This window comes from Pieris brassicae, chromosome 2, assembly GCF_905147105.1.
Source record: "Pieris brassicae chromosome 2, ilPieBrab1.1, whole genome shotgun sequence".
In the NCBI taxonomy this organism is placed as follows: Eukaryota; Metazoa; Arthropoda; class Insecta; order Lepidoptera; family Pieridae; genus Pieris; species Pieris brassicae.
In genome coordinates, this window is record NC_059666.1 from 7531999 (window position 1) to 7544826 (window position 12828).

The following is a 12828-nucleotide window of genomic DNA, read 5'->3' on the forward strand; positions in this document are numbered from 1 at the left end:
TTCTATAAGCGAGTTAAATAAAATTAAGAAAATGTCACTTTTTAATTAACTAAAAAGTATGGAACGTAAATAAACACTTTTTGGTGTTTTTTTTTAATAAAATAGTCCAGCTGATATAAAAATTATTTATTATCAAAACATTGTATAAAAATATTACATCCCCAATAACATTAAAAAGTATAAAACATTGTAAATATCATGAGTAACATTCGCTTAAAACTAAAAACCATCACAAAAATACATTTATATAAAAAAAATCAGTCAAGATTTTGTTTGTCAAAACTAACAAACACATTTAAAAAAAGAACGAATTATGCTGTCAACTTTGTTGCTCTATTTAACATTAATTACCAAAATAGTAGCGCGATCAATAAAATTGATACTTTGACTTGTATTAAAATGCACATATTAAAGTATATTTTCCCCCAACCAATTGATTCTTAGAACAAATCTCAAAGTTTCGACTGTACATATGTGTCCCAGTAGACCACGTCTTTCCACCAATCCGGCCGTGTCATAGATCGCGGGTAGGTCATCACATTATTCTGTATGTGTTTGTATGCCTAAAAAAATTCATCAATTATAAGGGAAAGTTTTTCGAATTATACACTTTCTTCCTTACTAGTCTCTTTTTTTTGTATTAATGTAAATTATTATTTTTAATTAATTCAATTCTAAAGATATTCTTCTAGTTAAATTGTATATCTTCAGTTTCAATTCAATATATAGCAAGTGTTCATTTGATCATATATAAAAATAAAGTTAGAAACTCTAAAATAAATTATTAATTTCAAAACATGATGAACATAGTGTAAATTTCAAGATTCCAATTTATTGTAGGTGGGCTAAAATTTCACTCAAATAGTTCATACTAAGCAAGGGCAAAGGCCGGCAACGCAATTGCGTGTCCATGGACGTAGCGTTTAACATCTGGCGAGCCTCCTGCCCCGTTGCCCCCTGTACTATAAAAAATGGCTCATGGTAACTTTCTACATTTCTGACTCGGTAATACATTTTTGCTATACTGGAGTCACACAGCTCTTTTCTCTTTTCCTTATGTGCATTTAACAAGATATGTTTTATTAAAATTGTTTAGAAGTAGTTACCTCTCCATCAGCCATGCCTAACACAGAGTTAAGGCACCAGTCAGGCGGCGCCAGGGTATCAACTAGTGCGATAGCTTCTGGTGCAATTTCACCACAAAGTAGCAGTATCCCCTCACGTAGAAATAAACCTTGGTCTTTTGAGAAATAACCTCCCTGGAATTATATAATGAATGCGTTTGAGATAATTCCATGAAAGTCACCAATCTCAATATACAGAACAAAGTTGGCTTTCTACATAGCTCGAGAACGGTTGGACCGATTGTTATGGTTTTGGGTCGAAAATTTTACGATAAAGAAAATAATAGAAAATGTTAAACATTTTCATCCCGTCGATACGGTAGACTCTTCCCTCAAATAAAATAACGTATTTATATAAATAGTTAGGGAGCTGGTGAGCATTTAGGTATATGATTTGCACAAGTTTCCCATCGAGGTAGATTGCAGTTTACGTCAGTACGAATTGATTTGGTCCAGTCAATTAAGGTCCTACGTCACTGCGTTTTCGCGATACAGCCGATTGAAGTTGGTTTAAAAAATGACAACGCAGCGTCACCATGGTGGCAGACGAGGTCCTTCATGTTTCTTTTGTCTGTCAGCATCATGCATACGAACTTTCTAAGTTTCTCCCTTCTTCTAAATTCCTTCTTTTGTTTACAAATTGAGATTGCTTGCACGATTAGACTGGTGTTGACCATGACTAATAAGTAGGAGTCATGGATTATCTATACGTTGTTTTTCTGTCCATTTAACGACAACTCTCTATAACGCCATACAATGCAGAGTCCCTTCAATGTCGTTATATAGAATTTACACTGAATTGTAAATAAGATATTATTTACAAAAATACATATATTATACTTACACTACTAAGCCAATATGATAATGTCAAAAATAACAATATATTAAACTTAAAATAGCACGAATAGTACGTTAAATTAGCGATACATTATGTATATCGATTTAAGAAAATATAAGAGATATCCAGACTCCTTTAGAGATAAAAAAAATCAAATATAGTGATTTGTAGTCAACTCACAATGTATAACGTCGCCATATGTTTCTCCAATAAGAAAGCGCCGTACAATGATACAAGTTTGAGTAGAACTCTTCGACATGAAATATCTTCAAACTGCTGCACTGTCTTGTAGAAGTGGTTCAGGATGAAGTTCTGTAATTAAATATACGCAATTTTACATTTTGACTAAAGAACAATAAAATCATTTGTTGTACTTTTATTAAAGTTTTTTTCTCACAGTGCTTGCCTGGTCGCTTGAAAGCGATAAGGCCGTTGGACCTCTTTTCATTTAATAATGTCATTTGTATTTTACTTCTGTATGCATCAAAGTATTAATAAATAAATAAAATCAGGTCACACTGTTTACTAACATAGACGTCTAATTCTCAGTATTACAAGTCACAAAGTCGTCTTGTGCAATGTATGATTTGTCAAACTACATATATAAAAAAAGGGATTTGACAGTTGTTAAAACTAGATTTAAATTTGATTTACAAAGGGGAAATATTTTTACTGCTCGATTAAAAAACAAATTAGGAAATGCGCTAGTATTTTCCATTGATAATTAAAAATACTTTCAAAAAATCCCTAAGGACTTATGACTCCAGCTAAGAAAAACGTTTTGCATATAAGAAACAAGAGCCTCATTTTTATATAATAGGAGGCAAAGGGGCAGTAAGCTCGCCTGCTGTTAAGTGGACCCTCACATTGCCAAGCCTCGCAAGTGCGTTGCCGGCCTTTAAAGAATTGATACGCTCTATTCTTGAAGGACCCTAACTCGAATTGGTTCGGAAATACTTCAGTGGGCAGCTGGTACCACATAGTGGTCTTACACTGGAGTGGCAACTCACACATTACACTAACCTCTCCATAGACAATAGATAAATTGACAGCATTGTATGACTGCGATTCGTTCTTTGCCTGTAAATTGGTTCGTCCATACTGTTTTAGTTTGTTAACTTTTTCATAGGTCATTTTAAGAGTGTATGCTGTGAGCCATTTATATATTTGTATTAGGTCTGAAAATTTAATAATACCAATTATTATTTAAAATATCTATTAATATAATTAAATGAGACTAGATGAAGCGAGTTATATGTAATCATCAATAGACGTTTGTGGTCTCTGCCTAATTACTTTGGGAAGGCTTGAATTATACAAAACAAATATTTATAAAGACATATACTCACAAGGCAGCCCTATCTCTCTTGAACAAATGCACAGATTTTTATTCAATTAACACTGCACTTAGATTTTTTACCATAAATTTGTCTATGATTGTATTTTTACTTTATTGATATATATTCATTTCTTTTCTACATTCAGATAATAATACGAAACAAACTTTAAATTGCATATTACGATAGATAAAGCAACTCATTCTACTTGAATGGATAATGGATAAACCAAATATGAAGGTCATAAAAGAATGGCCCAAGAAATTTTGAATTATATCTATAGACTCTTATATGGATTAGACAGATCCAAGGTAAATGCTTGCCTTAGTTCATAGGCCTTATTCTATAATCAAAAAGTATTTAACGTGATTTCAAAAGAAAACCAATTCTTCAAAGGATTTAGTTTCAAATTACATTTTTTTATAGAATAGGCATGCAGAGGGGCAAATGCAGCCCGCAATTGCCACTATTCTATAGACATCTTAGAGGGTGTAAACTGCTGGTTTAGACAAGTGTACCATAGATCATATAACAAGTACGGTATCTAACACACAAGATGACATAAAAATAGAAGATGATAATCTTCCTTCAATGACTGAAACTTAATAATCGTTGTATATGAAATTAATAATGATTTGTACATTTTATAATTAAAACAACACTTACTTTGAGGATTAATCATATCCTGAACATTTTTCACTCTACAGGCCTCAGTTAGAACATTGTCGACCTCCTGCAGGAATCCCAAGGAACCAAGGGGAGAATGTTCTGCTGTAAGACTATTCCTCTGAGGCCAAAGACCTAACAACCAATTGCTGGTCTGCTGAACAAGAAGACTGTTCTCACCCTCGTACGTACAATTGGCATCATTATCGTTACGAATATCGCCGATACGTGCCGCTGTAAGGAAAAATCAAATGAGTAAAATATAGGTATATACGTATATACCAGACATAGAGCAAAATAAATGATGTAATCTGTAACACAACTTTGCCACTTAAAAGATCCAATTCATCTAAACCCCTTTAAGGTTAACAACGATAAAAACCTATTTCTTACATATATAAAAAAAGAATTTACTAAAAATACAGTGTCATGATTTAACGTCGAAAGCCCTAAAGCGTCGAAATCAATTTATTTGGTTGGTTTAGCTTGTACAATGATACACTCTACAAAGCATTACTCTCAATAACTATAACAATTGAGTAATAGTCATAAAAACTGCGCAGCTGTGTACGTTCTTTTGTCGCTTTATTATCCTAGCCCGCAATAAACTCGACTATCGGTATCATGCATACGAACTTTATAAGAAATTCGTACAAGGCACAGTCCCTTCAGTTTCGTTATATAGAGTTTACACTGTCTACAATTAAACACTCATACACAAAAATTAAAAAAAAAACCTTTAACAACACGAAAACCATATGTTTCTCATATAATGGGGTGTGGTGGGAGCTCATAAGGCAGGTTATGAAGCGCTTTTAAAACATAAAGTTATGTACTCATAGCCAGTGTTTGTGATGACAGATGGGTCAACAAGATCCTTACTTGGAATGGCCCAGTGGGAATGAGAGGACGCCCACCTAAAACCTGAGAAGATGGAATAAAAGGGATAGCGAGAGATTGGAAAATGGAGGATGAGGGGCAAGTGGAAAAATTTGGAGGCCTTCAATCCGTCGGAGGTCGTGTACTAATGATAAACCTAATGACATAGACTTAATGTGTTTCGACTTGTAATTCTAATTATGTAGTACTAGAATAAAGGCTTATTTCATTTTTATTATTCATAGCAACATTTTAAGCGCAACACGTCGAACAAGGACGGAACTTTCGATTTGAAACGTTATCCGTTGCATGGACGTTTGTTGGACGTTGATATAATTTAATCACATTAAAAAACGTTGATAGGGTACATCACTAACAAAATAAGTAAGTGTTCAGTCAACACCGCATGATGGATCTTTTAGTAACGTCAACCTTGTTAATAAATAAAAAAATGTTGCTAGTAAATTAATAGTCTTACGATTACGTAGAAGAGGAATGGGTTAGGAAATACTTCAGTAGGCAGCTGGTTCCACATAGTGGTGGTGCGCGGCAAAAACTGCCCTCAAAACACGCTGTGACGTGACACGGGATAAGGTTAAAAAACGCTGTTACTTTGATTAAATTTGTCAATTTCATATGCAAACTGAGCCATCTATTTTAAAAACTAACTTGACGCTTACCTATTGGAATCGCTATTTAGTTACAGAATATTTATTTGTTTACACTTCGCTACCATACATATAAAAAAACAGGTTACATAACATATTCATACGTGCGTGGTCACCGTCACCATGCACTCTGGTAAGCACGTGAAACCTCGGAAAAATTTAAATTTTAAAATGATGTAAAAAATTATTCGTTTATAATAATAATACATAGCTTTAATCCGTTTAAAAAGTGTTTTCTTAATGTTTTCTTAACAGGTTACATGAGTTTCTAGGCAACGGTGGGCCTTATCGCTAACAAGCGATTTCTACCAGGCAACCCAAATATGGAAAAAAAACAAAACACCTACAGAGAGTAAAGTACAAGAAGTGCATATATAGTGAACGTAAAAAGAAAATAAAAGAACATGTAACTAATATAAAATGAAATAAAAAAAAAAGATTCTTAAATCTTCTTTTTGAGCATATATCTACTGCCTAGTTTTCTACTTATATATAATTACGAGGCAGAATTGTAGAGAACATTAATACCAAATTGGACTATGTATGATGCATCAACAAATTTACTAAATAACATATATATGAATTACAATTGTTAGTTTTTTGTTAGGTTAGGTTGTTGTAAGTAAAGAGATACTTATATCGGAGTCTCGTAATGATGGCAAATCGCTGCTATATTGGCCTTCATAGATATTTCCGATCACGACTTCTCAGAAAGAATACCAAGCTTGTTCTGTACAAAACTCTTCTGCGACCAGTGCTCACTTATGGTTCTGAAACCTGGACCCTTAGCAAGAAAGACGAGAGCTCTCGCCTTATTTTCGAGCTGAAGATTCTTCGAAGAATCCTTGATCCTGTTTGCGATAACGGTGTTTGGCGTATTCGCTACAATGAAGAACTTTAACAGCAGCGCAACAGGCTCAAGTGGCTGGGACATGTGCACCGAATGAAGAACGACAAAACTCTAAGGTCATTACTGAACTTACAAACCGGTGACAAGAGAAAACCCGGTAGACCGAGGTTGTGTTGGTGGGATGGAGTTGTCAAAGACCTCGAAACAATATGCGACGGCGAAGGAGTCTGAGGGCCACAAGGGGCTGTATAACTATTGATGATGATGATGATGATATCGGGATCTCAATTAATAAACATTACCTTGTAGGTATCCGTGCCCACCGCAAGCCTCTCGGCAATTCTGTATGGCGTCACGCGCGCTCCACCCACTCAAAGGCTTTATAGCACACGACAGAGCGTGCATCTCAATACCTTTATCAGCTGCTTTATCTGTTACACCTGAAAAGAAATCTAGATATAATCTCTCATATTTTTAATTATCAATAGGACAGCAGTTAGAATATTCTTGAACGATATTAATACGATATGGGAGAAGAGCGGGCCTGATATCTGCTGCAGGAAAGTAGCTGCAAAGACGGCGTGTAGAAGGACGATTGACCAGCGCAACCTTTTTTTCTCTCTCAGAACAAGATCTTCTGGTAGACTGATTAACGGATGGCCTAAATTTGACATGCATAAGTGTACAAATTGTACCTAAATGAAGAAATAACTTTTGAATAGAAAAACTAAACCAGTGGCGCTAGAACTCTTGTCTTGTCCTTCTGATATCTGTATATGTTTCGTGATCATTTGTTTTTGTAAAATGCAAGGCTTATCAGCACAGAAGTGTCTAAGGCATGCCTTAGATGCAATCCTAGCGATATGAAGGAAATCACCGAGCGAGAGTTAAATGCTCACGTTGAAAGTCGAATAGTGCATAGCTGAGGCTCGAACCTACATCATCAGGATTAAGAGTCGCACGCTGGAGAGTTGCTAACTTACAATTAATTATATAAAATAGGAATCTCACCCATCATATTGTCAATTGTCATTTTTACATGCTCAGTTCCGAACCACGAACAGAATATACGTAACGCGTACGTAGTCGCTAAATATGGCAACAGACGTATTTGCTGAAATCAAAAATAAAAGCTTTTTAAAAATATAAATGAATCACCGAAATTAGATTTATATCCGTTAACATCAGGACAAGTTTTGCAAGAGAAAAATATCACAGACTTTTTGTGAGACGTGGATAACATTCCACAGTATCGCGGGACAAACAACAGCATTTTACTTTACGTTTTTTGTTACTAATGTTTCATAACGATTCCTAAATTATAGATTTCGATTGTATTTTTCTCATCGAAGAGCAATGTATCTGGCACAAATTTAACTGACTTTAACAAAATTAAGAAAGATGTTTTCGTGAATTTTATTATTATTCTCCAGGTTGTACAAAGTCAAAATCATTCAATCATATAACACAATGTACAATTATGAAAGTCAAAAAAGAAATACATAATAAATGCTTCTAATTTTACATTTACTACCAGCTCTCAAATCAAGAGCGTAGAACGGAAGAGAACTGGCAATAAACTCTCCGCCACTCTTTTTAATCGTCAAGTTTTTTGTTTTACACAATGTATGTAAGGAGCTGCAACCATTACACCAAATTCCACATGACATCTTAAGTAATTAATAATAATAAAATAAGTAAAAAACAAAGATTTGTCTCAGATTGTTAAAGATCCTCTATCAGCAGGAGGCATGGTGAAATAGTCGCACGCACTTACATTCTCATGGGAACAACACGCAATAAGCCATAAAATAAAATAATAAAACTTGCTGAAAGAAGCGCCAAAAAAGTTTATATATCTAATAAAGTATAGAATACCTGTTGTTGATATTCCAATATAGTAGTTTCCTCGGAACCATCATCGGCACCAAACTGTTTCCTCACTCCGGAATATCTCACAGCTATCACTATCGCCTTTTGGAGATAGTTCGTTGATATTGAAGTTATGTGCACTCGACCACCTTTAATTAAAGATATTATTTAAAATAGCACATCGTGACATATTTATATTTGTCTTAATGATGCTGTAACGCCAATTAGGACATTCTTCTGACATTATTGCGTCTAAATAAACCAGAAAGAATAATTGTTTCGCTGTAAATCAAACCTGGGACCGTTATTTGGTAAGCACAGATTATCATTGATGATATTTGAGAACCAGATGTTATTCTATGGTCAAAAAGATTATTATTCCTATTTAAATTACCTATTGAAAGTGAGTCTTTTTATAATTTGCAACGAAACAATATGACTTCAAAACTACTGGATCTTCCACCATTCGATTGCCACATGTTCTCGTCGCCACTACCCGTCCTAATTTAGGTCTAATAGGTTTACTCTGACATGTATCTTTAATGCCCTTTTGAATTGCTTAATAGACTTCTTCAAGTAATTTGTACGCGGCTTCGGCATGATAAGCAAACTCGGTCGACGAGTATTGCGTGTAGTTGTTTGATTTTTTTAAATGATAAGCTACTATGGAGTGAGTTATTTAAGTTTTTTTTTTAAATAAGATACAGGTGCTATATACATATAGTTGTTTAATCGTCATAATTTTGGTTTCTTGGTAGATTTTATTAAGAAAGAAATTGTATCTAAAAAGTGCTTTTATTAATTTATTTTGTAGTAACATATTATATTTTAAATTTAATATTATACTATGATTGGAAAAAAAAACAGCTATCTTTGCTGTATTTCTGTATAGCCGGGTTAGGTTGCTAATATTATTTAACCAACTTTAAACTTACCGGAGAAGGCTATTAATTCGACGTGTATTTTTTGTATTTGATATATTAAAACATGTGTTACCTGATAACACCCCTAAGGCAGCACCAAATCTCTTATTAGGATCCCGGAATGGCGTCTTATAATCCCCATTATCATCCACGCCACCCAACTTGTCCAAAGCTAAATCTTTTGGAATGTGGTAGTTATTGAACATAACAAATCTGAAATACGTGAAAATATTGTTTATTTTTCACACAAATTAGATTTGTGGACGTAATAACAAAATCAGATCTATGAAATCCCCAATAATAAGTGAGTTGCTACCATTTTATTATGTCCTGATACTGAAGAATTAATATGTGAATTTATTATGAAATTTAGGCGTCAGTATCACGTTTGTTACCATTTTACCAAATCAGTAATAATAATAATAATAAGTAATGTAAGTTCATGTTCTTTTTTTATTCTATAACATTTTGTCACCTTTGCCTTCTTTCTTGCGCGACTCTCAACCTGAAACTCATACATTCAAATCCCTGCTGCTGCACCAATAGAATGTTCTATTTGCAAATAACATTCATTGCTTATACGTTGAATTATCGAGACTCCGCCTATATAGAACTTTGGCGATACTGGATTATTAAATGATTTATTCGAAATCTATTAACATACCCATTATCCACACCGTTGAGACCAATTTTCTCCCCAATGTCACCGACGATGACGCCAGCGAACGGCTTGAGGGTCTTGGGGTCACGGATGGGGACAATGAACGAATGCAGGCCGTGGTTTGTGCCCTTTGATATCAGCATCGCATAGACGATGGCGTGGGTAGCACAATTGCCTGATAACATTCCCATATTAGGTTTATTCACATTGTGTTTATTAAGTGAGAGACTTTAGTCCGTAGTTATAATCAAGCCAATCAAACAATAAAGCAGAATTAATTAATTTAAATGATTGAAATGATTTTTTTGTAATGTAAATTTATGTTAATATGTTGTTTTAAAACAAAAACGCTAACGACTTTACAATAAGCTGTCTTTGCAGATATCCTTAAACACAAGACAAAAAAAACCCTTAAAATAATTGTTTGGTTTTCCAATAAAAGCTATGTTTGAAAACTATTCCATATTTGTTGGTTTTTACTCTGTAGTTTTTAAACAGCAGACTTTAATATTGACCTTTGGATCAGTTCAAATACATTATGCAAAGTGTTAATACAAGTAAGATACTTGTGATTAGAATTAATGTTTATGTATGAATGAATGAAAGTTATTTTTAAAGTATTTAGATTAATACATATATGACAAAACAAGATAATACATTAGTAAATTTTAATTTTTTGTTTAATACATTCATGAGTTAGGATTGAGAAAAAGGAATTTTGAGAAAAATAAGTTACCAATAGAATAAATAAGATACATACCTAAACAACCAACCCAGAACTTGGCCGCTTCAAAATCTGGTGAATGTAATATAAACTGCTTCTTTTCTGGACAATATGTAGCTGTTGTTCTCATACCCTTTGCATTTGAACCATGAGAAACTTCTGTAAGTGCAAAACAGCCACCAATTCGAGCTTTCTCAATATCCTCAATAATATCATAATGATGTCCTCTACCACTGCCTTGGATTGTGTTAGAGAACATTCGAAAAGTAAGGGAGACTTTGACGGCTAAGGAGCTGTCAAACATGAAGAGTGCTTCTGCCTCTGCTTGAAATATTCTAGGATCTTGGGCTATCTAATAACAAAATTATGAAATCTATTACAACAATAAACAAAGCGTGGCATACATTAAGAGTTTTTATTAAAATAGTTACTTTTTCAATAGGTAAGAAGCGTTCATTATAATAAGCATACATTCTCTTGACAGCAATGTTTCTCTGCTCATCCATAGAAAGAGACTTATCTGGGTGTTTGAATAAAGGATGTCCCTCCATAAAACTCCAGATATCATTCTAAAACACAACATGTTATTAATTTAATATTTATTGAATTATAATTTATTGAACTCAAGTCACAAATTTTTAGTAGGCTATGCTCTCATTAAAGGCCTGATATACAATTTTCTACAATTATTGCTCAACGGAATGGAATGATAAACAGTTGATAGTAGACAAGAGTTAGATTATTTTAGCTAAATATAATGTGTGTAAAACCATTGTATACATATTTACACATAACTTAAAACTTTTACTAATAAAACCTTAATATAAATCAATACCAAATGCTATTAAAAAATTGGAATGTCTTTTTCAAAACAGCTTACTTTCAATTGAATTGATTCCAAAGTATCGTAAACGAGTTTCATTCGCCGCCAGTCAAATGTTGCCTTCTTTCTGTACTTGTCCAGAGGTCCAGAAGGCAGATCCGGAAAATAGTACCGAAGTTCAGCGTCTGACATTCTTGTATTAGGCTTACCAAAATCCATATTTAATTTTATTTTCTTTCGGTGTCTCTACTGACAACGGATGTAACTCTACCTGTGTTAAACAATATTTAGAATAAGTTCACTTTCACAAATAAGTAACTATTTAAGTAACGAAATATATATTATTCGCATAAATTAAGGCTATAATATAATTCACGATGTTAAGAATTATGTTTTAGGGAGAAATATTAGAAAACGGAAATGTTCAAAACGTTTTAAATATAATAATATTAAATCAGATATCTAAACACAACTTAGAATACAATAATTTAATTGTGTGGATTTTAATAGAAATTTAATCCTAAAACTTACATAATAATTACCTATTCAGTAAAATTACCAACCTTTGGTTAATAATTTGTAAATTGTAAGAATATGTAAATAATGACACCTTATATATTTACTAAACTAGTTGCTACGAAAGTTCTGCCCTGTGTTGCCAGATGTTCTCGGCGACGTACCCCCAGACTAATTTGATTTCCCCCAGAAATCTCCTAGGATGCCCCCACCAAGCGAATGGTGGCATGGGCCATGGCGCGATTCTTTAAAGCGGCAGTCATATAGGGATTGTTGGGAAATGAAAGGTTTTATTCGCTTTTTGGTTAAACGAATATAAATTTAGTAAGGTTAACCACACTTTTCCTATTTTTACGACGTATTCGTACTTCAAGTTAGTTCTAAAATCAGGAACGTGATATGTAATAGCAAAAGAACAATATTTGGCGTGTTTTTGAAATTTCCTTTAAAAAAACCAAAGATTCTTTCAGAATATGGGGATTCTGCTCCTAACTCGGTCGAGAAACCCCTAAATCTAGGGGGAAATCGTCTGATATGGCAACACTGGTTCTGTCGTGTATGGTCCGTAATAATTTTAATGACTTATTACCAAATGAAAATTATTACCAACTAAAAGAATGGTCTAGCAATGAGATGTTTAATTTTTATTTAGTAGTCATTGATATCAAGTAGTAAAAGTACAATATACAATTCTTAGCCATGTCTTCATTAATTTTTGTCACTCACAACTCACATTCTCGTGTGATTGGATTGCGTCTCATACACTATACAAAATAACTGATAAATATATATTTTTAAATACTAGTAATATTAATTGGCATTCCATTTATTTTGTATAATGAAACAAAAATAATAAAACTGCTTCCAATAAGTTGTTGTATCTAGGGCATAGCAATAAAAGCTAATATGATTTTATGATTAGTATTTCCATCAAGTCAATAAACTTG

At 33.4% G+C, this 12828-nt stretch overlaps 1 protein-coding gene across 3 annotated transcripts; it reads right to left on the reverse strand.

Moving 5' to 3' along the window:
• Nucleotides 1–198: 198 nt before the first annotated feature.
• LOC123720544 (peroxisomal acyl-coenzyme A oxidase 3-like) lies at nt 199–12021 on the reverse strand. 3 transcript variants are annotated; one of them, XM_045677202.1, is made up of 14 exons: nt 11929–12021; nt 11423–11636; nt 10974–11111; nt 10579–10894; nt 9822–9993; nt 9231–9370; nt 8241–8383; nt 7374–7476; nt 6665–6802; nt 3966–4199; nt 2986–3140; nt 2143–2274; nt 1107–1259; nt 199–563 (listed from the first exon to the last, which is right to left on the reverse strand). In XM_045677202.1, exons 2-14 carry the CDS (start codon nt 11582–11584, stop codon nt 453–455), a joined length of 2097 nt encoding a protein of 698 aa, XP_045533158.1. In that variant the 5' UTR covers nt 11585–11636; nt 11929–12021; the 3' UTR covers nt 199–452. The 3 variants fall into 3 exon arrangements, with proteins under 3 accessions (XP_045533158.1, XP_045533160.1, XP_045533159.1); XM_045677204.1 differs by having other exon boundaries at nt 11908–11988; XM_045677203.1 differs by having other exon boundaries at nt 11897–11980.
• Between the last annotated feature and the right edge of the window lie 807 nt (nt 12022–12828).